We start from the raw sequence: 27,599 nt of genomic DNA, 5'->3' as shown, positions 1-27,599 counted from the left end.
GAAAGATCCATCTTGCAGGTTTCCAGCCTGTGGTCACATCATGTTCATGGTGTCAGCTCAGTATAACTGAATGCTCACAAGGAGAAAACAACTCAGATTTTCTTCCACAGGACTACCAAAAGAAAGAGCATCCATATTCCCTGAATTGACACTGTGAACACAGTTTACTTGACAGAAAGTCCAAAGTTGACATAAAAGTGTTAACTTTATTGACACAAGTTATATCTTTTTATTTAGGGCATCTTTGTAGGTATGGACAGCAGTTAATTTCAAGTTTGATTAGTCCAGGATTTGGCATTTTTGTGTTTATAGCATGTATTAAAAATGAAATTACATACATCACTGCAAAATGATTGGGAAATTTGAATTAGATGTAGACAGTAGTAAAAAGCTCCAAAGAAACCTAAATGACACTATAATTGTCTCTAAATAGTGTCACCCTGTCTGAAGGAGCACTGACCCATGTCAACACGTTTATTAATCTGGGTTTCCGTGGAGAATTTCACCTTCCTGTGGTCTTAAAGCTCTTTCAAAACTTTTCCACCATGATATCCATCAGATTTTGATAAAGACACTGGCATGCAGGTAGCTGTAGTCACCTTTAGGAAAATGAAATGTTTTCTTTCATTCACACCTAGTATTTACGCCTGGCATCTGACATCCTGTAGACCTGTAACATAATCTAATTAAGTGAACAAATGCAACAACACAATTAGCAAAACAAGGTGCATTTCTTGAATTCCTAGGCTTCGTCCAAACTTTGCAACATAGAAGAAGCATCAGATGCTGTCAAATTTTGACTGTGACATCCAAAAATAATTGAAATACCTGTCTTCAAACATGTTCTGCCCATCTTGCAAAAGTGTTAATTAGTGTTAAGTATTTGAATTTTAGTTTGTCTTAGTCATCTTTTTTTCAGTTTGATCTTAGTCACTTATTTTACATTAGCCATAGTTAAGTTTTAATCAAGAGCACTTAAAATAATTTTAGTCATATTCACTTTAATCAATTTAGCCAAATGACAGGACTTTATTCAAAAATGCTGTTGCATTTTATGACTACCCTTGGTTTATTGTTGTGGACAGTCACCTTGCTTGTGTTACATTTGCTCTTTACTAATATTTTATAATAAATGAGCATGATTTTTAACTCTGTATTAACGTTACCCCTGAAATAATACAAAGGAAACACTATGTTTCAAGTATTTCTACATTAAAGCTCATAACCATGAGTTGAAACATGCAACTACTTGCAAAAGAAAGCCAGTATATCTCGGTCTGCAACGTAATGAAACCTGCCAGTGTATACTAATGATGCTAAACGAGAAGGCATATCGTTACCATAGCAATGACGCTCTTTACCTCAGTGTTTAAAGCACCTTTCTGTAGCTGGATAGTTTGTAGCACAGCTCCATGCTGCCTTCACAGGAACAGGACATCAGAATGTCATCGATAAAATTTCACCAACACGGGCGTTTACTCTGTCAACTCAGGAGAATGGATGCTCTCCTCCTTGGGTATTCCCTGTGGAGGAAATGAAGAGTTGCTTCCTCTTAAAAGCATCCATTTCTCCCAAGGTAACACGAACACCGAGTTATTGCTGTGGTTAGAACTTTATAAGGGGGATATTCTGCCGTCAGACTTCTGTGAGAGCAGCTGAGTTGTCTGTTAGGTTGGCGAAAGTCGGGCAAATTTCTGTTTATTTGTGCCTGTCTGAAGTCTACCTCTGACATGTTCATGTTGTTATTTTTTTGTTGGGAGTAAAAAAAAAAATTGTTTGAGTTCTTGTTTTCACAAAGCAGCCTATTATCGTCTTGGTCATGAAAAAAAAAATTGTTCAAAAACTCTGACAAAATTAACACTGCAGCACACACACATACACACACAAGCTACTTTTTCTTTTGGCTTCAGTTGAAAGTTTGTATAAACAATAAATCAGACAGCCTCAATTCCAAAGCTTCAGTTCCCTTAAATGATCCTCTGCAAATTCACAGACATGAAACTGCACCAACAGAATGTCCACAGTGATAGGCCTAATTGACAATGATTATTTTCATTGTCCGTTAATCTATTGATTTTTTTTTTCCATTCATGGATTAATCTTTTAGTTTCCAAAGTGTCAAAAAGGAGAAATACTTATAGGAAGTCATCAGAGTGCAAAATGATGTCTTCACATTGCTTTCATAGTAAGCAAAAAAACAACCACAAAACAAAACAAAAAAAGAACAACAACCCACAAGTCTTCATGTAATTGATCTGAGAAAAGTAAGCAATTCTTAGTGAGGCTGTAATCTGCAAATGTTTGGGGTTTGTACTGGATAAATGACTTACACAATGCATTATCAAAACTAGAATTGATTAATTTTCTGTATATTAGTTAATCAGTAGACCTTTTAGCAGTAGTTTGCACCTTTTTTGCACAATTCTTTTTCTTTGAAAGAACACATTCTCCAACAGCAGACGTTTTGATATACCACTCACTTGAGAGTTGTAAATGTGTTATTTTGCCATCCAGTTGTGGACAAGTAGATTTAAACGTCAGGCAAGGCTAATCAATGTGCATATGCTCTGTAAGCAACAGGGTAATGCCACCAAGTTGCTTCCATTAACATATGCAAGCCTTGAATTAACTAAACACCTAGTGTTAGAAGAAATTGTTTTCTGATCAATATATAGGATTTTGGGCCAACTCGACAAATGCATCAGGAATCATCAGGATATGTGATGGAATCATCGATGTAAGTGATGATCACTCCTCCAAGCAGTGCTAGGAAGATATTTGTGTTCACCTAAGTAAAAGGCAAGACTCATTTCAGTCAATTCACAGTCAAATTTGATTTTGCATGGGATTTACCAGCACAGTTGAAACCCAGCATTGAGTAGTCCGATTGCTGGCTGTATAAGGGGATTTACTAGTCTGTTTTTCTTTCATCTTGACTGTGGTCAAAAGCTTAAATAATATCCTGTAAGACATATCCCTTTAGTATACCTCAATGACAATGTAGTGTTCTTAATTTAGCATGGAAATGTGGCATTTGATCACCAGTTTTTGTCAGGGAACACACACACACACAGACATAAATACACTCTAAATACATGTTGAATTCTTGAAAAACACGAGTGCTTATTATCTTTCCAGGCACATGATGTTTCCGCTTAAAGGGGCTGTTTATGAATTAAGAAAGAGATGTCGGGATAGAGAAGAACATAAACATACAAATACACAGAGATAAACAAATGGAGAGCAGTGTGTTTTCACAGTGTGTTTTCATTTTGAAATACATATAGGCCCTCAAACAAAGTCCATAATATAAACGTTCAACTAAATTTCTTACAGGGCTGCGTGATGCTGACAAAAATCATATCTTTTTTTTTCCTGTGATTATTTACAGTACTCTAAATGTTGATACAACTCAAGCTACCTCATTCAGTGGACATTGTTTAAACATTATTAAAATGTAGATTAAGGTAAAAGTTAGAGGCTTGTTCTCTGGTTTGAAGATTTGCTCGGTGTGAATGAAATGAAAGGCATTCTGCTAAGATAATGCATAATGCAGGAATAAAAGGCCTTCCGTAAAGAGAATGCATAACACAGGAATAGGTTGTTTAGAAAGCCCTCTGTTAGGGACGCATGACAATATTCCCAAGTCGTCGGTATCAGCTGATGTTGGCTTTAAAATGAAATATCGGGATCAACCTTAAATTAAAATTCCTGTCAATATGACATGCCGATATGTGAAATAGGTCAAATTTGTCTTGCTTGTGGCTGTTGCCAGGATTGTCTCAGGGAGAGCATCATCCAAGCCTGTTTAAGTAGGGTGAATCTTACAGTTTCGTTTGAAAGAAAATGTTATAAAAAATAAAGATGGTATGTTTTACATAACCTAAGTTGCAGTTGTTTTCTCATTTTGCCCAGTGCATGTGTACATTTTGAAAAGCACTGTATTTTATGTCTGCATCTGTCAGTGGGCCAGTACAATAAGAGTAAGCATAGTAATATGTGAATTCCACTACAGGAGAGACTTGATGGTGTGTGCAGTTAGAAGGAATAAATATGTGCACATATTGGTATCGGCAGTCGGCCAAAAGACTTAGAAAATATTGGATATCAGCAAAAAATCCAGTGGTGTGCACCCCTACTTTCTGTAACTCATTTCCTTGTATTTACAGCATGCAGCTTCTTGCAGTTTGGAAATTGAAGTCATTACTGTGATGTAAAGATTTTGTTTTGGATTAATATGCATCCCTTAGAACACCAGTCACTGTAATAATGTGCACCAAATTACTTAGAGTCAGCCTTCCATGAGTCCCTCCATAGGATAGAATTAGATTTAAGTGAAGAGACAGAGGCTTATTGCATTAATACAGACAGGATGATCGAGAGATAGTGTTGGTGTGCTTTTAGGATCTTCTGTAGCATTTCTGCTTGACAGTATACAGGGGAAAGTGACAACAAAGCCGAGTCAGAGAGATGAGATGGTAACCATCATGGCACAAAACTAACCGGCCATAGTGTCTGTTAGATGGTACAGTTCAGCAGTGGGCTTCGCTGTTTTGTCATCATTAGTACTGATTGAAAAAAAACAACAACAACAAATGCTCATCATTTATCAATTAGTTTAGCACAACTACATTTTTACCTAGTTCATAATTGTTCCTGTGCATTCTGATGTCAATACTTGCCACCTCCTTTAATTTACAGAAGAGTAAATTTCATGATTCACTTTTAGGTGTGTGTTTTATGCGTACATTTATGTTTTTGGAGTGACATAAAATTAAAGTAACTATATGTAACTTTGAAGCTGCAAATTTTTGTTTGCGGGCATGCAATTCAAATGTATAATTTATTTCAATAGAATTGCACCCAAAAAAAAGACAAGAATTCACCCAAAAATTAGATCCACACAGCTAACAAGCACATGCCCTTTGCCACCAGAGTCCTGCTGCCTTTGTACATGTTGGGGGGAATGCAAGTGGTGGGAGAGTAAACTCTGTAGAACTTCCTACATTTTGGCCTGGGGGTAGTGTTACAGGAAAGGTCATGAGGTCACCAAAGTTGACAGGGTTTTCCTCTGGGGAACATAGGTATGCTTTACAATTTTCATAGCAGTCTGTCCAAAAAAATTCAGAGACATCAAATTTGGCATTTTGGCCATAGGGTACCACTAGAGGAAAGGTGATCATGACACCAAAATTGTGTAAGTTGTGTACAAGTCAGATGTTTGGCCTGAGGGTGGCACCAGACAAAAGGTCGTAGGTTCATCACCATCAAGGGGAATCTTTTTTTGCAGTGTTGAATGTACTCCCCAAATGACATAGCAATCTTATAATCCCGTGTATTGGTAGATGTCTTCTTCTAGCTCTGAGTAGTGACTGCTGTGAATGGAGCAGCTTGCAACAAGGGAAAGACCAAGTGACAGCTTGGAAAGACAGCTGACAGACCCACTGGGGCTGTCATGGGTTAGCAACCTATGACAGCAGCACCAAGGGCTAATCCAGCTCATGGTCACTCCCTTAATGGCTGTGAATAAGAATAGAGGAAGAATACTTGTGATAGTGTGCGAGAGCACGGGTGGAAAAAGACTTAGAGGCTACTCACATTACCCTCTTCGTGCTGTGCCCAAGCATGTTTGACCTCAAAATCTGGATTATTTGACTAGTGTGATCGCTCCGTACCGTGCTGGAATACAGTACACTTCCCTCACTCTGGCACGGTTGGAGGGGGTGTGCTCCAGTACGGCATGGGCGTTCATGCACAAGCACACGCACAGTCACGCACGCAGTGCGCGAACGTGGATACGACATAAATCATGCGACCGTCCCTCCCCGTTTCCTCCTGCCTTCGCCAAACCATTTAATGCACGCAGCACGATTCACTGCGAATCGCCGCATTGCGCAATCGGTAATCAACCATGTTGTCTGTGTAGTTAAGGGAGAAACAACGGCTACAGACGTTGCAATGGACTTCACTACCAGTAAGGGAAGGCGTTACAGTGGAAGGCAATTGAGAGGTAGAGACACAGACTTCAGGTGTGTTGTGACTGGGAAAAGATAACTACTGCCAAGGGCCTTAAACTACACCAAGGGAGGAGGAGGTGCTTAACACAGGGACCTTGCACTGTCAAGTATTTCTCTGACTCTATGAAGTCAGTCAATTCAGTTGGATGAAGTTCAGCTGCAGGTAGCAAAGCACTGTTAGCAGGACATCAGAATTCCTGTCACTGAGGAGGCAAACGGTAGCAGTGAAACTCCAAGGGAAAGAAGCAGAGAAAGAAGGTTACCTGGCCGAAGGGTGAGAGGGGTAGTGGGTAAAAACCTAGAGTTAAGCGTTCTCAGGCGGGAGAATACAGGGAACGAGAATTTATTAACTCAGACTTAGTAGGGAATCTATGTAGGCTTAAAGGAAAAGCAGAGAAGCTAGAGAAGCTGAGGGGATATTACTTGATGATTGCAATGTAGAAAGGTTTGGTGTTCATGAGAAATGGAAGGAGGTAGTGGTAGAAGTAAGGTAGGAGCTGGAGGGCCACTTACAAAAGTGGATACAGATAGGGAGGTAGTAGTAGGGAGTTGAAGCTGCCCGCAGATATCCCACCCTTTGAAGCATTAGATAATGAGATTGCCCACCAAAATGGAGTGAGATGTAAAAGGTGTCAAGGTATGCAAACTAATGAAGATAGCATGGAGAAAGCAGTTTGTTCCAAGATGATGGCGTAGAGCAGGAGAGATTCTAATTCAAATAGAGAGAAATTTTACAGAGCTGAATCAGTTTTGGTGTATTTGTCTTCTTAACATAGAGGGAAAAAGTTTCTTTAGCGTGATTGCACAGTGGCTGTAAAATTACTTGGAACGGGATACACATGCTTGTGTGCTAAGAGCAAACAAGTATGATTTGGCATCAAATTTAGTTGGCTAGGGAAGAGAGGAGGGAACTTCATGTGGTATTTGTGGACTTTGCAAATGTATTTGGTTCTTTACCACATAATCAATGGCTGGAGGCATTTGATTTGTTAAAATTCAGGTTCTTACCGATGGTGGTACTTGCTGCTTCACATGAGCGCCATCCTCCAAGTTTGATCCGTCAACTTCTTCCCTGTTACAAGAGCGAGCGCTTCACCAGGTCTGTTCTTCTGCAAAATGAATGAAGTGGATCTGGCCCAGGAAATGCATTTTTGAGTGAAAAGCTTTTGGGCTGAAAAGATGTTTTGAAGGATGCACAACAACACACATTTGTTTAGTACTCATGATCCATGCTCTTTTCCAGCCCACTTGTTTGCTTACTGGTGGAACGACTTGGTTTTGGTATCATTACCCAAGAGCTTCACATACAGTGTAGATAAACCAACAGGGCTAGGGGGAGCTTTTGCACAAGTGATACAGAAACAGTAGTTCCACTGTTGTTGTTGCACTGTGGCCCCACCTGCCAGCGGACCAAAAGTGCTTGTGAGATCAGTGGTTAGCATGAAAAAAAAGTATTTTACTGCATTTGGCAGAGTAGGACATCCAGTGCATGGCCAAACAGTGGAGAAAAATAAAAAGATTTAGCCTGGCGAACCTGGAGATTGAGGATGCCCCGTCTTTGTGACTTTCCATCATTTGTGTGATTTAAAATATCACTTGTATCTTAATTTTAGTGCTTAAACTGCTTCAGCACATTTTGTTTACAATTTTCTACCTCTGTTCAAGTGATCAGTTCTCTACAGCCAGGGTCAAGTGATATATTTAAAATGTTATGAAGACCAGAAGAAAACACATTGTTTTGCATTGATTATACTTAAGGAGGATAAAAAGTCAAATCATATTTTTTTCTTAATTCAGATTTTGTCCACAATATTGTGACAGATATTGAATAGTGAACCCTGTTTTGTGAATCGAATTGAGTGAATCTTTACACCACTCACAGTAAAACCTCTCTGTTTTTCAAAGTCTGCTTTAAGAGTTGTGCAAGACTTGTGCAAGACAATGCTCTTTACCAGTCTGGAGTTGTCTTTGGTTTTGCACACGTTCAAAGTTTTGCACACAAAGGCTTTAGTTTGGTCTTGTTAAAAGAGAACTTGGACTTTTGCATGATATGACTTGCCACCTGCCAGTATGGCTGGTAAAGTTACCGAATTTCCCATCTACATCTGCAGTCAGCCCACATTTGTCCAGTGGCTACTGCATTTCCCACAACAGGGTCAACTTCGACAAAGACAATTTTTTGACCCTTTATTTGTCAGCCATGCCCTTGAAGGAGAGAGCACATTTCTTTGTCAGCATTTAGAACTCGGATTTCTGTGTTAGCTACTTGTTGCCCTTGTATATCTGCCCATGTATTCGTGCATCTTTATCTCTGTCTTGTGGATATATCTTTATCTGTGTTTGTATGTTTTTTTAGTCCAGTTGTTGGTCCTTGGTAATGCTGCCTTCAGCAGAATATGGTCATGGATGACAGCTGCTGACTCTTCTAGTCTTATCATGTGAGATGAACTGAGAGGGATAAGAGAAAAACAAGTAGGGGAGGAATGGTGGAGACAGGGGACACATGAGAGGAGAAAATAATGAGAGGAGGAGGAGAAGGGACAAATAAGGGGAGAGACAGATTGAGAGATCAAGGGAGAGGGTGATAGGTCTGTAGAGTGGAAGAGCTGACAAGAACAAGGTCTCTGAGAATGGACAAAGAAGGAGGTAATAAATGACTGGGGAGGATAGAGAGGGGGGCTTATAGAGGAAAAAGGCGAGAATCTGAAAGTTTCAAAGGTTTCATTGTGACAGTCCCCATTCAGATTCCAATTAAAACCTCATTCTGTGAGAAAGAAAAGTAGAAAATGTGCAGAGAGACTGAGGAAGGAGGGAACGCCTTGAGGGAGGTAAAGAGGATGTGAAAGACGAGGCCTGAGTGTTCATGGCCCTGGCTGCCGCCTGACTGGTATTAGAGGGATCACACCAAGACATACCACACACACCCAGTCCTCACACACACACACACACACACACACACACTCACACACACACAAATATGCACATCCATACAGATGCAAACACAAATGGGCCTACTTGAAAGAGACCCAGTGTACCCACTTTCCCTCAGCCTGATTTGCCCTCCTCAGTTAATGATTTCCTGCATTTCCCAGAATGCCTTGTGATAGTCACCAAAGGCCGCACTTGAACCTGTGTGAAACCACCTTTTCGTCGCATTGCATTCTGGTCAATTGAGTCTGCTGAGGCAGACTTACTCATATATTCTAACAGAAATAATGTAAAGGTATATTATTGGGGAAACTGATTTTTAAATTTAAATAAAATTTTACTAATGGCACTCTGGACAAAAATATATTAGGCTTATTATGATATGGAAAATCACCCTTTGTATTTTGAAAACTTCATGTAACACAAGGCTTTCATGTGATGGGATGTTTTACTTGGTTTCTCTGATCGTATTTTCTCAGTTGCTCCAAGAAGATAGTCAATAAACATAAGTGATTTTCAGTAGGTCCTATAGGTAGTATCTATGATTATGAGCAAATTTAACAAATTTACATCCATTTTTCAGCAGTTTGAAATCGGGGGCAAAAAAATTGGGAGGCAGTTTGGGAGAGCTGTAAAAACATGCTGAACACTTTGAAACAGTCAGTAATTGACTTTAAGGACATAATATTGATGGTAATTTACATGTAAAATATTAAGGCTGTATTTCACATAATTAAACAGATAGCTATGCATATACATGCCAATATGGTTTCCCAAACATTGGATGTGGGAACATAGCCTACATTTAGCTAGTTTTCCACCGTTTTATATGTCCTCATTAGCATAACTTGTCATGTTTAAGTTGTCATGGTGATTAGGCAGCTGAATTGCCTGGTATAGTTATTTTTCATTGAGACATGTTAGGTGAAAAATGTAATTTAACACATTTTTTCCCCAAGCAAGTTTTCTTGATTTCTTTCAAAAACATTATAGATTAATGTGAATTTACAAGGTAATCACCAGAGCGTTTCCACAAATGGAAGGAAAAATAGAATAAAGAACAGAAAATTAATAAAAAAAAAAAAAGATACAAGAGAAGAAAATTAGAAAAAAGGTAAAAAATAAAATAAAAAATCACCAAAAGAAAGTAAAAAAAAATCCCCTAAAATTAGCAAAAAAATTAGTAGAATTATTGTGATTGCAATTAAATATTTAAAATAAAATTACAAGAAAATCACCATAAATTTGCAAAACACTTTTTTTAGTGTATTCATTTGCCCCAATTGCCCCAAAAAAATGTGAAAGAAAAAAAGTGAATTTTGTTCAGGGGTGAAATAAAAACTTGCTGAACAAAACTTGTCCACAGGCTCCTGGGTTTCAAAGAGTTATGTTCACCAAGACAGTGAGTATATGCAAAAAAAAAAAAAAAATTCTCCGTAGGTTCAGCTGAGCAGTTTAGACATATGCTCAGTCAGATGATGATGTTGATATTGAGTGAATCCACTAGTTTAGCGTCATGTGTGCGTCATAAAGCGCAGCGTCACAGCCCTGCAACAAACACTGTATCTCCAAAACGGCGCTCTCCAGCAAAATGAAGACAAAATCTTAGTTTTCTCACATTATACCCATGCAAGTTTGACTTTTAACAACGCCATTTCTTGTGAGTTGTCTCATTATGAGGCTGGCTGTACATGAGGGCAGCTCGTAGGGGACAATTTCATCCATTAATAACAGGAAAATGTTGAAAATTCTTCAGATGTGAGGTTTTTGCAGGACGCAGATGACTGAATAATCCAGTTATGACTCATATAATCCCTTTGACAGTTTGGTGTCAGGATATAATGTGTTTTTCTGCTCGCGGGTGAGGAGTTGGGGAGAAGAAAGAGGGGCTGAGAAAGGGAAAGGAATGTATAAAAGATTAAGCGAAGAAGACGGGGTAGAGAGGGAAAGAGAAGATGAGAGAGCATAATACTGCATGGAAAAGAGAGGGGTTAGGGTACGAGGGAGAGAAGGGGGAAGCGAATGGGAAAAGGGATTGGGGATAACAGAAAGAGGTGAGAAAGTAGGTGGGAGAAAAATGAAGACAATAAGAAATCTGTGCCATTGGGTTCACTGAGGTCTCTCACACACATTCACACACACACACTCGGTCATTCCCACGGACTCGTGGTTGGCTGATGTGGTGTGACAACCTGCCTGCGGTGACCGCCGTGAAGTGTGTGTCTGGGTAATGGCCGCAAGGTGTGTGAAAATGTCCACGGCTGAGTTACAAGGCCAGCTAGACGCCAAGATGTATGTGACAAATGAATAGTGAGAGACAGAGAGAGAGAGAGGGAGAATAGCGGAGAGGTGGAGAGAGTGAAGGGGAAAAGGACAGAGAGAAGTAGGGTAATCTGTGAGGATAAGCAGGGCTGCCTTCCTTCCTGTTGTGCTGTGCGTGTTTTGTTTTGGAAACTTACGCCTTAGCACATGCTGAGCCAGCGTACTAGCCACACACACACACATACACAGAATGGGCGCTCGCTTTAGGAGAAATGTGGGAAAGCGTGTATTATTGCTCAAGAGACACAGTCGCAGTCAGCACCTCACACTGTGCATGCGTGTGTGTGTGTGTGTGTGTGTGTGTGTGTGTGTGTGCTGCTACTTAGAGCCTGACACTAGGTCAGCAAACAAATCAGCCTGTCACCATAACTCACTGTCATATTAAAACAAACCACGTTAGATCCCACTGTGTGTTGTTCAAACATCGGGACAATCCAGCACACAGCCAAAGTACATGCACTCATTTCTCATGACGTGTTGCACAACTTTCGCCAGGGCCCTTCAAACTCATTCACAGTGCAAAGAATAGATCCCAACGCTTGTCTTTGTTGCTTTGAGAAGTCAGAGTTCATGTTTTCTTGAAGGCCTGAAGAAATGATGAAGCGAAGGCGAGGAGATGATTTCCACCTTCACCCCCAAATTTATCACTGTTACCACTCATTTCGATTTTGAATGTTTAGCATAATGTTTTTGCATAATGTTTAGCGTAATATCTTAAAAAAAAAAAAAAAAAAAAAAAAAAGGTATATACTTAATGTTTGTGCTAATCTTTTTTGAAATCAGAGCAAGCAGTCAGATTTTAGAAATCCAATATCATTTTTCCTACCTTTTTATCCGGACATTGGTTCCCATTCATTCCACTACGATATGAAAATGAACTCTGAGATTTCAGACTTTCTTCACACATAACACAAACAGACCATAATAAGGTGAGTGTTTCAAAAATTCAAATTTGAAAATGGAGGGATTTTTATTATATAAACTTTTATTACCCCAGCATAATTTGCAAAATAGTTTGTTGCATTTTGAAATGTGGGGAAATTGTTGTAAATGGGCCAAACATTCAAAATCAGTGGTGTGGTGCTTTTTAAATGGGCCATACGTGTTTTTACGGACATATGGTTCAGATGTAAAACCAGGTTTCCAACTGCAATTTCTGGATTATTAAATTCTGAATCTTCTACATATGGGTCAAGGAATTTTCCAACCTGTTTTCATTCTTTTTCATTTCAGTCATTAATGGTGGAAACCAGTGTTCATCCCTTTTGAAAAAGAGCTTTAGCAAATCATATGGAAAGAATATTTTTTAGCTCATGGCGATGCGGAGACTTAGTTGTGAATTCACAGAAAAGTCTTGGAATTTAGCAGCAGGTCTACAGCGGGAGCCTTGGGAGAGATCCAACTGTAAAGCATGACATTAGTGGAGGCAAAAAATAATGTTGCGCAGTTGTAATGTGAAAAAAGTAAAATGGTAGACAGCATGCTAACATGTGTACCCTGTAATGTTGGGTAAGTGCACTTTTGAAAATGCTCTGCGTTACAGATACACAAAACAGGCTGAAAATAATCTGTGACAATGTTTACATCAAGCCAGTTAGTATTTTAGATTTTCAGAACAAGTTAATTTTGAATTGTCATGCCCCTCCCCCTTTATTTTTGAAATAATGTTAATTAAACATGTGTTTTCTTTTTATATAAGATTTGTGTTGATGTTTCTAACACTGGACGTTTTGATACTGTTTTCAAATTTACTCCAAATGAATGTTGGCCCTAAATATCTTTTGATACCTTGATTACTAAAAATCGGTATGGGCCCTGAAAAATCAGTTGATCCCTATATGGAGACCCAGATGAAGTGTTTATAAAGTGAGACTTTGACTCATGCTGAAGATATGACAGTCCATGCACGGAACAGTTTCCTCTCTTCTCAGTTTAATTCAGACGTCAGAAGCTTATGAAGAGACAGGAGGGCTGAGCTGGGATCCCGTCTCCATTATGTTTGTATTAAGTGTGCGTGAGAGAGAAAATGAAGCTGTTTTTATTGGAGTGGCAAGAAAAATAAAGTGAGGCTGGACGGCCTGGCAGGAGGGCTGGTTAACATAACCGGGGCTCACAGTGGAAGACATCAGCACATTCAAGTGCTTGAAAATCCCTTATCTCGTTCACATGATGAGCACTTAATCTCTCAGGTTACACTGGCAAACTGTTTTTTTTTTTTTTTTTTTTTTTAATGATCACGGATTCCCACCTTGGCTTATAGCCTCGTTCTCACTTTCAATCAATGAGAAGGGTTTGATTTGTTGTTACTACACATGTACACAGAGATGTATTGTTTTCTCTGTGCCTTCCCGCAGGCTTTCTGAAGGCCCTGGAAAAAGTTTTCAATTGTATAAAATTACATTATCAAATTTCAAGTCCTTAAAAGGTCTTGAGATTAGATAATACAGCCATGTTGTAAAGTCCTTGTATATTACAGCACTTTAGGCCTTAAATTCAGCTTTAAAAATGTGATGGTTTCCTGGTGTGAGATCGATCATGCATATGTACATTCTGATACAGCTGGTTTCATTTTCATGTTTATTTCAGTTGCAGAACTGGTCATAAAATTTTACTCCAGTTGCCAAAACCAATGTTAAAAAGTCTGTCAGATTTTTATGCACACTTGTGTTTTCAGCTTAAATCACAATATAGGAGCTATAGGAGAGCATCCTAACCCACCTGACAGCTTAGATCCACCTTCTGTGGTCAAAACCTTCCTCTTAATCAGTTGTGGGGTTGATGCGGTGTTAGAGAGAGAAGTGACTGTGGTGAACTGACTCTACAAAATACTGAACAGAACGCAACTCCATGAGTTTGCATCAGTCCAGTTGCGTTGTTTTTTTTTTTGGTTTTTTTTAACCTTTCCTATTACAGAATGATTCTGTTTGGTTGGCAGTCCAATCTGTTAGCCTCACAAGCAAACCAATACAGTTTAACAAAGGGCTGCCTATGAGATCACTGTGCTTCTGTCCTGCCCCCGGGGGACTGGCTTGCTGGAAGTTGGCCATTTGGCCTCCTTGAATATTAACGATACAATTTTAGTGTTTGTTGGTACTTAGTTATGTTTATCATTTCCCATCAGAAACACGCCCAGTATTTATAAAGCTTCTTAATACAGAGAGTTGCTCCTATAGTTCTGAAATTATCAGGAAATTCTTAAAATTGTGACATTTTGTAAGAATTTCCCCTTACAATTTAGACTAGTTCCTAGTAAAGATAAAAGTTTTACATAAAGCTCCTAAGGTGAAAAATTGTTAGGACTAGGGAGGCAGACTTTCAATAAGCAGAAGAATTTCTTAAGCAGAGGAGAAAATGGTGGAAGGACAAAGAGGTAGGAGAAATATTCTCCAAATACTGAATGACAGCGAGTTGATGAAACGCCACAGATTCGATTGTGCCCAGATAATGCTTGTGGTTGATGCCATTAAAGATGTGCTCACATCTCCCACCCAGTGTAATAATAATGGCAGAAATGAAAGTGATCACAACACTAAGATATTCGGCAACTGGAAAAACGAAACACTGCAGCAGTGCTGACTTGAGTCTGTCGCAGCCTTCCATCAGCAGGGTGATCATACAGTTGCAGCTCTTTTACAGACTCATATTGTTTTTTTAAATTTCCACTGGATGTCCACACCTTGCAGGCTCACAAAAGGGCTTCATGGACAAAGTGGGCTTCCCCGCTGTTGGTGGTGTACGTGATGAGATGCACATCTGCATTACTTGAGCTGAGGCATTTTTTTTCCTGTTAACATCAAATAGTTTTAATTGCTAAAATTACCAGCATTGTAAATAATCACAAGCAAATACATAAAATCTTACTAGAGACGAAATTCTATGATTATGCCTATTGATCTCACTGTTCTTTGTATGCCCATTATCTCCAAGAGTGCCTTTTTTTTCGATAAACCAATCACACCTTTTAAAAGAATTTCTCATTCCTAGCAATGGGGAAACCACACCTCCTCTCTAAAATAAAAGTTTATGTTGCTTCCTAAATCAGTCCTAGGCTAGAAGCAGACATGGCTCCATGAGAGTATTCTCAGAACATTTGTGAATACGGCCCTTGGTGTTTAGACAGACAGGAAATCCAGCTGATCTCTACCAGGCTTGATTCAGAATATCTTCAGGGTCCACTGTGAATGCAAATACGTGTTAAATCAACCCATTTCCAAAGAAATAGCACATTTCAGTTTCCCAGAATTTTAATAACATCGTTTGAGCTGCAAAGATTCTCATGTGATCGGGGCCTCGTTGCTACCTGATGGATACTACACATTTACATGTTTACCGTATTAAACTGTATGTGGGTTCATGAGCAACTTCTTAGCTTTCAGGAACAGTTGGAATTTTTTTGATAGAGCAAACTTTATGGAAGTTACGGTATTTACAATATGACATGCGCATTTGTGTCATCGACGACACGTTGGGCCTTAAAATTAACCGACAAGATTATTTGGTTCAAGTTCAAACGGTCAACAACCGGTCAAATGGCCACCCGTTAGCATCCCTATGTGCAGCATGCGGTCTTCAGGCAGTTTGGTGTTTTTATAACACTGCCTGCTACTGAATTAATTTTAGTAATACAATAATGCCAACGGTGCGAATAGCTGGTCTTTTGGTAAGGATATGAATATGCACAGTTGGAAACATTCACGTTCACATTCACATACACATTCAGACAAAAATATGGTTTGGCTAGCAAAACAGGCCTAACAGACGCTATGAAGATGATATTTAGTTTACCGAAATCACCTTACTGGATTTCTGGGCAATGAATTTCTCAAAATTCAAATCTCTTGTTGCAATTTGCGGCTGCCACCATGCAGATTCGCCTAGTGCAGCTTTCAATTTAAATTGTTCACTTAATGGTCGTGCACCAAGATATATTCGCTGCTCAAGTTCAATTTTGTTTGAAGCCCTTTGTTGTTTACAGCCTCGGACAGCTTTACTGACCTGAACTCTCATAACAAGCAGCGAAAAAATCCCCAAACACTCCATAGCCATTCAAAATAAAGTCATAAATCAAAAACCTTAATGGTCAGTGGCTCTGTGGGCCCAAAGTGAATGCAACCTCTTTATCCCTGATTTCCTCTGAACATTCCATTTATTTAATGTCTTACCTCTCGTGCTGTCTTTTCCCAGAACCTCTGTACTGAGTTTTCTGTGTTGCCAAGAATATTTTAAGGCCACTATCACTCTAATCTTTGCATTCCTTATGTTTGATTGAACATAATGGAGTCATGCATGCATTCTAAGCTGCTCTGGATAGGAGAGTTGGCTGAAGGCCAAAAATGTAAACTGTCAGTGTACATCCAGAATAGCATCCAGCCTATTGCTGCCAAGCTATTGATTGTCTATGTGCTGCTGTTTCGTTGTGTTTGTGTTTGCTTGTGTATGGTTGTTGTTGTTGTGGCTGTGCTGGTGAGTCAGTGGAAGCGTAGGCTGCCTGGCTGGCTCAGTGAGCTGTAGCATGACCTTGACTTGGCCTTGCGTTTGCTGCAGGGAGCTGGGAGTCCATCCCCCTCTGCTGCTTTGTGGCTGGCTGGCTGGCTGGCTGGCGTACAGTGCAGTCATTGTCATCTTGTTCTCTCCTGGCACTCTGCAACACTGACTGACTGCTCTACTATCTAGTGCTTACAGAGCGAGTGAGACGGAGGGAGAGGGGATGAAAGAGGGTGACTGTGCTGCTGTCCTACCAGCACTCACCGAGACTGAGTGATTGTCCTCTGCTAGCGCACTCTACAACAGAGACAGACTGCAGCATACACTGCAGATCCACTAACAAGGACTGAGAGGGAGGCTCACTGACTGACTGGCTGCATCTTTCACAATGCTGCCATATAAAGCACAGGATAGAGAGAGAGAATGACTGCCAGAGGTGCACTGATCGTATCTGTAGTATGGGGACTGGCATCGATCCCGTTCCCAAGTGCCCAGATTGGCAAATGTAGCTCTCCACAAAGCAATATTTAAACGATGTGATCTTTGGTACAATACAACAAAAATTCCGGTGGGAGGAAAAATGTCTCCTGTCGTGTGAACATGGTGAAATGCTGCTATTTGTGAAGTTTCTTGGCAGAGCCCTTATTGTTTAGAAGAGGAACCCTCGCTATACAAGTTAAATGTCATTTCAGAGTTTCCCACAGGATGGCAGCTTTTTAACAATTGAGTTAAATAATGAAAGACATCAAATGTCTTTTCGGATGGGTATAACCAGATTATATATCAGTTCATTATTACTGACATTTTAGTATTTGACATCTTTTGAGATGCGCTTTAAAACATACAGCTCATTACAACTAGGTTACCTTCTCAGCGAAGGGTGCAAGCATTCATTGCATCAATGCATCAATTATAAATTCTGCCTATTCAGCTGCATCAATCTGCTAAAAGAAATAAATAGACGTTGGCCTGAATCATGAAAGACTCATTCATGATTCATGATTCTGACAGAACACCTTTAAGTGTCAAACAAAGTGCTTTTTGTGTATTTAATTAATGGAATAAATACTGTTGGAGTAATTTCTTTGATTTTTTTTTTTTTTTTCACATTTATGAAGTAAGGGTATACTTTATTACATTCTTATTGTGCATGTGTCTATTATATGGATATAAAATTTTGATTAAAGGTACAAAACAAAATTGTTGACTCAAATCGTGGTTTACAAATTTGAGTCATTCCAAAAAAGCAAATATGTCCTTAAATTGAATCACCACTATGTGAATCACACAGACAATTCACACCCGTATTCACAAAATATTTTTGCAGACTACATTTCAGACTTGGCCTCTCCATACAGATTGTTAATGCACTCAACTTTCTTGGCCAGTGTCTGTGAAACACCTCTCACTTGTTCTACCTTGAAACGAGAGGGTTTCAAAAGATGAAATGTGGGTGATGTTTCATAATTCCTCTCTGTCTCTGTGTCCGCAGGCATTCAAAGAGATGCTGTATTCTGCTCAGGACCAGGCCCCATCTATCGAAGGTAAATACTGTGTGTGCACGCGCACACACACACACACACACACACACACACACACACACACACACTATACATACAGGTCAGATCTATTATTAGTCAGATAATGACCCCTCAGCGCCTATCAGCAGCCACAGGATCATTAGGGGAGCAAAGTCAATCAGCTGGTTTAGATAAAGAGGCTGAAGCAAATTAAAACAAGGTGTTTTTTTTTTTTTTGTCTTAACTCTTGGTCTTGCATCTCTTTATCTTGCAACTGGCAAGATATGTAACAATTACAAAAACGACATCACCAGAGGGAGGTGTTTACTTGCCCTGCTGATACAAACATGCACTGGTACATAATTATGTAACTGTTTATTGGGGTTTCTCAATAAAGGAGGTGTACATATCATATAGAGCAAAGGTGGAGTGCAGGTTATTTTATTGACTCACAAACAAGATTGATTCAGAGCTTGTGCAATTATGGTCAAGCCTTTTGCAAGCCTTGGTTTTTGAATTTTTTTTTGTACATATGTTGTTGTACTAATAATTACTATTTTTTACATTTTTACCATATTACATTTATATTTTGCTTGAGTTTTTTTATGTTGTCTAACTCAAACTGTGATTATGAGTTTGATTTGAAACTGTAATGTCATACAAGGTCATGCTTCTTAGGCTGAGCTACTTGGACACTTAACATTTTTTCTTTTTTTTCTGTTCACTCAAACCAGTAGTAACGTAGACAAAGATGGTGATAATTTGTTTATTATTTACTTCGGAGATGGTTGTCATTCTTCTAATTTCATCAGTATTCCTGCTCCAAAATCATCATGGTAAACACATTTGTTGCCAAAATTCAGCGGTCTTATGACTGACTGACTTGTTTACGGGGTTTGGAGCTATGGAGTGTTGTGTTGCCTACGGGGTTTCTCAACCAATGGGAGTCCTGCACTAGCCCAGAAAAGCTCAATACCACACCCAACCAGTTAGGTGCTATTTTCTCTCAGTCAGATCTTGACCTGACCTGACCCGACCTTTAACACAAGACCCAAAGCCTGACCTGCACCGCTGTCAAACACATTGTTCCACGTTCTGTTTAACAGGGTTGTTTGGCTGAACAGTGAAGCCACTGACAATGTTATTCTCATCGTCTGTAATCACACTGAAATTCTCCCACGTTTGACTTGACCTTTGACCTTTGCCTTCTGATGTCCACCACTTCATCCATGCTGATAATGATCAGTGTGTAGTTTTGATTGTTTTCAGTCCCTGTCAGTCAGGCAGGGGACTTCCCCTTTTGTTTTATTTTTTACTTGGATAGATGCTGTTCAAGGAGTCATGGTGGAATATCACAATTTAAAAAATCATAGGCAATAATGTGGGATGTTGTTGGGATTGTTTTTATAATGAAGAGTGTGTGGGCTTTAGGGTGGAAAAGGTTGACAACCCCAGTTGTAGAATATGACTACTGTAGCCTTAAATCTCATTGTCTATCACCGAGACGACAGTAACAGAGATGATGGTAGTAATTAGCCTATTGTAGTTTAAAAGGGGGCGGCCTGTTTTTATTAAGAAATGGGCAGCGGATGTTCCACCTGTGGCAGAAAAGTGGTTTGGCACTTGGACCTGCTCATTAGTGCACTCACCCCCGACACTCCCCCACACCCCTCATGGCTTTTGGCCTAGAAAGTTGCCTGTAATGCATCACTTCCTGACCATCTTTACCACAGACAGGGGGCAGCGTTGTCTTACAATCAACAGTGAGGGCAAAAAACACAGGAAGTGGCAGAATCCAGACTTCTTTCCTCCCTCTTGTCATCTTCTGATGCCAATTCATAATTTAACTCCGGTATTGTTTTCAGTAACATGTCCTTGTGGTAAGAAGTTTACAGTGTATGCCCTCGCAGTTAATGTAAGTAATGGTTATTACAAAACACTTGTAAAGTGGAGTGATACATGGTCAGAATGCTGTTGGACTGAATATCAGCACTCATGGAATGCCCAATCAAATAATTCGATCAGATTTAACTGTCATGTAATAGAGTTTGCTCTTATGCTATTGTTTATTTGTGCTTAGGCTAGCTAGTTAACTAATCGTCGGGTGCTTGAGGCAAAGCCCGGCCAAATAAACACTTATTAATTATTATTATTAACAGCGTTTCTACAGTCCAAATTGAAACGCTCCTATAAAACTCTTGACTTTGGAGCCAGTAGAAGATGAAATGGCTGCATTTTTGGGAGCCGTCCTCTTTGTCACTGGGACTAAACTGCACGAACGGCTGCTGTTGAGCTCTACTTTCTTGCAAGGAAGTCACCAAACTGCAGTTTAGTGGTTAAAATGATAAGACTGACAGATGATAGGCAATGTTGCCGCTGCCCTATGCTCAATCTGGTGGAATTTCCCGCTGCTGCACATACACACGAACAGGCACACCAGCAACATGAAATAGTGAGCTGAAGTTTTTTTTAATTTCAGTTGTTTAAGCTCGAATGGCTTCTAATTCTGCCCATTTGTAGTTTGACAACTTTCATTAGCTAGGCTATGTTCGGTCAGAAGTAGGAATATATTCACAGCTTTATTTCCTGTATTTTATTTTTTAAAAAGGCCTTGAATTTAGTTCCTGGAAACATTAAAAAAATGTCTATCCCAAATTCAGCCAGTCATATTTTGGCACTCGGCCCTCTCATGTTACATAGAGTACATGCAGTCCTTGCATGGCAGGTTAACAGCCTTTTGGTCTGCAGTGTTATTGTGCGCCTGTGGGCTAAAGCAAAGATTGTGATGTCATGGATTCAAATCTGACTTCTGGTTATTGGTGCAAAGATTACTGAAGAATAATAGTGTGTAATTGTAGGTCAAATTATGAGGCATTCTATATTTTACACACAATTTGCACTTTATTTGGCTCCACTTGCACATCTGCCAGCTGCCAGTAAATCTGGTTGCACCTGTTGTGCTGTGTATGTCCTGTATGATAAGAGCTGAACCCTCTGACCTACTTGAAACATACACACACACACACACACACACACACACACACACATGCACATGTATACTTGAAAGAAGAAGCTGCTAGTATTAAAGCCATCTGAACTGGTCAGGCATGTGCTATTTTATAAAATTTTATTCAGTTTAAGCAAAGTATAACATGTGGCAAACACTGGCTTTGTTTTGGTACTGCCACTTTAGAACAGCACTCCCTTCAGTGAGTTGACATGTCATTAAAAAGTTTAGCCGTTTATTGCTACTGTTTTTTCAGGTCCAAAATTTCTGTTAGCTTCCCATAAACTCCTTATTGTTTCCAGGCTGTTAAATGATTCCCGGTAATTTAAACAATGAAACATTATTTCATTGTTTTCCTCAGAAATAAACAGATTATTGCTGTCATCTGTGATTATTATTTCATTATTTCAGGTCTTAAATTTTATTTTACTCTCCTTAACAACTGCTTAATGCTTACTTGTGATCTGTAAGCATCATTACTCACATTAAACCATGTTTTATTTGTCTTGTGACTTGGATTGTTTCGTGATGGGTTGTGCCTGATAAGAGCGAGTCGTTTTTGTTGCTGGTGTTTTTTTCATGGCATTTAAAATCGAGAGCAATGATGTAAGTGTAATGGAGGTCAATAGTTCAAAAGCATAGGCTGTATTTACAGCTGCCATGCTCACAAACACGCTGATCCACCATGATTATTTGACCGGGATGCGTCTCTACTCGTACTTCCTCCAGCCAGACTAAGTGACATAATGAGCGGTGGTAGGCCCTGTGTTGACTGACAGGCTGAATGACTGAGAGGGCAGAGTAGCCACTGTGATGAAGTAGGTATTTAATCACTGGGCGTTCCCTCGCCTCATCATCATATTGTTCCTGTAAACAGCAGTCAACTCACTATGGGCCCTATTCATTAAACTCTATTTATAGTGTCCTTGTGATGTTTTGTACTTTGCTAGTGCTCTGTCCTCACGTCACATTAAATTATATACATTACATAAATGACCTCACAGGTTAAATAGCCAGCATTGCTTGTTTGATTACTTAAACCTGTAGTTTGTTAACGGATACCTTGTGTCTGTTGGCCTGGTTGCCTTAGTTGGGCACTGTAAATGTTGTGTACATTTGAATTGGCTGCAGAGTCCAGAAAAAGCAGGCTTGTGACCAGATGGTTGCTGGTTCTGATTCCCCCATCTGTGAACATCTGGGCGGCAGTTGGAGAGTGAAATGAGTAACTGGTGTCCTCGAACAAGGCACTTAATCCCCCGGCTAGTCCAATGGAGTTGCTCAGTGACTAACAGCCTGAAGTTGGAGTGGGAAGATATGGAGGCGTAAATGTGTTAAAAGGATACTACCATTCATCCTTGTACAGTGTGAAAAAGCAGCTTCCACAGAGCTAGATAAGTCATCGCAGTAAACATGAAACGTTCATTTGGTTTGGTTACACTTTGTGTTTTTTTATTAATCTATAAGACTTTGTTGTTTCATTGTGCTGAGGTCAGTTTCTCGTATCAGTGTGCAAACAGTGATAGGCTCTTCTTACTGTCAATCATCTGTCAACCAAAGGTGAAGATGGAGCTTTTTACCAGGAAATAATCCCTCAAAAACGTTTCACTTTACATACCGTACTGTCACATCGATGTTGCTTTACTTTGGGTGTGTTTGCTTCTTATATCGAATTTAATGTGTGTTAAAAATGACGAGAGTAAACAGGATGTAGTCAGTAGGGCTATAATGACATTTTACATGGCAACAAACCATTTTACAAATCATACAAGGGTACTAAAGATTTCACAACATATTATCAAAATCCCTCAATATTCAAATTTGGATTTTGGTTGAAACATCCGCCTCATAATGTTCTGCTTCTGCTGCTAACAAAGTCATCACCATTTGTAAACATTTACAGAACTTATAATTGTCTGTGTAAAGCAAACATTTCCCCTTGGGATTATTTTTCCTTGTGGAGATAGTGTTTCGCTCCGCCCAATTTTAAGTCATCAAAACACAACAGTACTGCTGCTTTTAGGAAAACTAATGTGGATGCCTTTATGATGGTGATGGAATACTTGTGAATAAAATTTGAAGACTAAAAGCTCATTTTGATATCATAGTGGAATGAATGGAAACCAAGGGCCAATATGAGGCTAAACATGGAAAAATCACCGGTATAGTCCTTTATAACTTTGCTCTTTGGCAGCACCAAGTCGCAGTAAGGGTTAACTTGTTGAAAATTTGAAAGACAATTACAATTCTTCAAGGATCATCATTACAAACATCAGTAAAACTACATCTCTGCGTGCTAGTGTCTCATGGAGGTGGTGAACAGCTTCAGCCATAGTATTTTACTCTTAGGTGTCATTTCATCACTGTGCACCCAAAAGATGTCAAACTATACACAGTACAGTTTCATGTGGACCAATGTGGTGAATCAAAAAATGATTTGTTTCCCCTGGTACAGCTTAAACCGTATGAATTCAAGTAAAGTTCAGCTTCAGTACAGAACTGAAGTCAGAACTGGAGAAGCTTCTTGGAGGAGAAGCGAAACGTCTTCAAGAATGTACTATCAAGTCCAGCTGACATTGATTTTAACTTGACTTGAATATCATGACCTGGATGACTGAGAATCTCCACAGACAAACCGTATGAAAGTGACACAGCCCTAATACTCTGCTCAGAACATTTCCAAACATGTGCTACACCTTAGACATGTATCAATACTGTAACATTTTATGATACACCATTTGAGGAGATCCAGGGACAGCCTCTATTGCATGTGACAATACAGTTGTTTACTGAAGCTAATCTTTTCTGACCACAGTCTAACGGAAAAACAGTGTCTGCTTTTGAATACACCAGGTGTTAATACATTGTATATTTCAATCATTGAGGTTTTTGCATATTTGCCCTTGTGACGCACCAAACCAATTTCAGTAGGGTAAACTGAGGTAAAACAGCCGATGGTCACCAGGCGTAAACTCTGTACCTATGCAAGAAGAAGTAATTCTTTACACCAAAAATGGGAGGCCGGAAACATCAGGACTGCAGAAAGAAACAAATTAGTGTTAGCACTTAATTTCCCACCACTCTTAATCTGTTCAAACCTTGTTATATGAGTGTGTCTGACGAGAAACTGCCTCTGCCACCGGTGTTGTCAGAAGGTTCGTTACTACAACTTTCTGGTTAGCCTGCTTGCTAGCTAGTTAGCTTTATAGCTAGCACAACTGGATTTTTGTCTCTCTACTCATGCTCTGATTTCTTTGGCTGAACTGCCAATCAGAAAGTGCTCTCTTCTCTCTTCTACTGCAATTGCTTGGGACACACCAAGCAACTGCAGAAAAGTTTGGAAACCTTTACCAGCTTCCACACTTCGTTTTGGATTATGCGTCACAGGGTCAGATTTTGCAGGAAATCCCTGCAACTGCTTTATGACAGAAAAGAAAATTGCTTACAAAATGGGAAGAGGGCCCTGTTCTTTCGCTACAAAGAGATCTAAAGCTTTCAGAGTTTCTAGCAGATGGTGGAAGGAGTGAAAGGCTGGTGGAAAAATCACTTCGAACACTTCCAACATGTTGATCCTCTTCACTTAAGCCAAAGATGTCCGGGAGGGGGGGCAGGAGCAGTATCCTCTTTGCCACAAGAAACAGCAGGGTTTATGGTAAATGTGCTCTTTATTTTTGTGGAAACACTTAGCAGTAACATTGCCACTGACCTGAGGTAGAGTCTTGACCATGCTTTTATTTGTTTACAGTAATTACACCAAGGAAGGATCTTTAATTAAAGGATATATAGATGTTTACAGCACTTTAATGGTGCTCTCAAAGTCTTTATATAGACCATGTACATCTTGGTACCTGATATGATTCACGTTATGTTCCTGATTTTCCTTTCAGTAAAAAACTGAACTGTGCATAGTCATACACCAAGTGACCCAATGTCATTTTGTTCCAGTTTTCTTCATTTATCTATTCAAGGCTCACTTTATTCTGAGAGTTCTTCCATGACTCATCTAGAAGTACAGCCAGAGACAAAGACATAAGTGTCTGGAGAATGTTTAGTAGTATATACAATGTCCTGCAGTATCTTTTCTTCCAGAGTTCAACTTTTCAGCGAGAGAAGAAATCTCACTGTATGCTTCTGTTTTGTGCATTTTCCAATGCATTATCAGTGCTATGGCTTGCTCCAGGGCCGTGAAGCAATCTCTGCCCTTGGGAGACGCTTACACACCAGCAAAAATGGTGAAACTGGACTTAGGAGCTCCCTGCAAGATCCTGTCATCATTATATGCTGTGTTTTTACAAGAGAACATGAATATGTGACAGCTTGTACCCAGCAACACCTCAGTGGGCTGTTTAAGATACAGCGTTTATTTCGCCATGAGTAGAAATGGATTAATTAGTTTCTCAGTGCTGGCCACATATTTGAAGCCCCTCTAATGCACACAGCCTAGTTTTCTCAGTCAAAATCATCTGTGATGTGATGTGATGTGATGTGGTACATCACCCGAAAATTACATAAGCTCCAATCATATGAATGAACACAACAGCCTGATTTGGAGTATTTGGGAGATGGGCTTGGGAAGAAACTTAAAGCACTGGACAGAAAACAGGCAAAGTTATGCTAATACTGAGGTAGCAGACGCTTGTTTATATCAGCGCAGCTACCCATCTATCATTCCACTCATCCCATCACTCATGGCCTCCCTGATAATCTTTCTTTTTTGCTCACTCTCTTTCCATCATTGTCTATCTCTGTCTTCCTCTTTCTCCCTCCCTCCCTGTCCATGTGACTGAGGCATCGGCTGCTCACTTCTGCTGAATTTTCTAACCTCAGTTTCTAGCCATCTATGAGTGCTTGCATAACATTGGAAGGAGGATTGACTGCACTCCACCATTGAAAATTCCTGCAGGTGTAGTGCAAAGACTGATCTTATTGAAACAAAACGGTCCCCATGCTTTTTTTTTTTTTTTTTTTTTAGAGGATAGAAGATGAATTTAGTGTAAAGTCTGATTTATTGAGCCTTTAATGCAAGTGATGGTTGATAGTTTAGACATCAGATTGAGAAGTCCTGCTCTTCTCCATCTGGCTTGCATGCTGGACGTACATTTACATTTACTGGCCAAGGGTGTGGGGGTGTTCATGACGATGTCCTGACACTACTGGCGAAGGGAGCTTAGGGAGATTTGCTATGTGAAAATACACTATTGTACAAAATAAACTTAAAATTCAACGTTGGTAGAGTTAGGTTGTATGGTTACCTGAGAGTGATATGAGTCCACATGGTGGTGAAATATCCTCATTAATTGCTCCATCCTCCCCCGGATTCAGAATACTGTATTTCCAGACTCCAGAATACAGTTTCATAGTGCGGCAAAACAGCTCCCAAAACAACACTTTTAGCACATAAACAAACACAAACAAAGTGTATTATGCCAGCATAAAAATAAGAGGTGCTGGCACCCATTTTTATGCATGTGTGTGTGTGTGTGTGTAATTATAATTATGTGAATGTACTATCAGTTTTTTTCCTCCAGGTGCAAGGTTACTATGCGGACGTTTCCTGCAGACACTACCTGCTGGATCTACTTTATCTTTCAAATGGGAAAATAATGAGATAGGAACTGTTTAATTTCCTCAAAAATGGGCACACTGTGGGGATTTATTTATATTGGCTTAATCCACTTTGTTGGAGCATAATGTGTAACTAACATGTATGTGCTACGCTCAGCTGTAACCTGCACTCTGGTTAGCTTGTTAGACATTAACTGCTTATTTACAGAAGTGCCAAATTGGACTTGCCATGATGTGTTCAACCTGTAATGCTCATAACATGTTACTGCAAGCTGTTTGTTTTTGTGAAGCTACAGCCTCGCTCACAAATCATTTGTGTAGTGATAATGTCACAACACTGATCATCATGTTTGGAGGAGATTTTGTGACAAAGGTAACGATTAAGTGCTGCCTAGCCCCATTTGGCTCTGTAATGGAAACTCAGGCAAATCAGTAACCTCTGGCAGGTAAAGCACACAGATGTTAATTATTGTAGCACCGACACTTATTTTTTAAAGATAAGATAATAAACCTGCATCAGAAACATGTCATATTCAGTAGCCAAATGTAGGTTCAACAGCAGGTTCATGGGATGAAGGAAAAAAAATGTTTAAACCTTTTTTGGACAGCATGTTTTTTGTGTTGTTTTTAACTCACTCTCAATAACAGCCAATTTATACTCCTGTATAACAATGACTGCCTCCATTGGTATGCTGTTTGTCTGTGGCTCCTTTATAGCTGGCAAGGCTTCAGCCATAGCTTTATGTGCACCGCTCCAAA

General features: G+C 39.6%; 1 protein-coding gene across 2 annotated transcripts in view; it reads left to right on the top strand.

Moving 5' to 3' along the window:
- LOC115375865 (xenotropic and polytropic retrovirus receptor 1 homolog) overlaps positions 1-27,599 on the top strand; it is a 58,172-nt gene that overhangs the window by 4,220 nt on the left and 26,353 nt on the right. For both annotated transcript variants that reach the window (XR_003929753.1, XM_030075446.1), the window contains exon 2: positions 18,244-18,295. Coding sequence is in view for 1 of the 2 variants with exons in the window: in XM_030075446.1 (XP_029931306.1) it covers positions 18,244-18,295 (52 nt within the window). In the remaining variant the exon portion in view is untranslated. The remainder of the gene's footprint in view (positions 1-18,243; positions 18,296-27,599) is intronic.

This window comes from Myripristis murdjan, chromosome 17 (genome assembly GCF_902150065.1).
Source record: "Myripristis murdjan chromosome 17, fMyrMur1.1, whole genome shotgun sequence".
NCBI classification, from domain to species: Eukaryota; Metazoa; Chordata; class Actinopteri; order Holocentriformes; family Holocentridae; genus Myripristis; species Myripristis murdjan.
The sequence above is the reverse complement of the archived record's forward strand: the minus strand, read 5'-3'. Positions and strand labels throughout refer to the sequence as shown.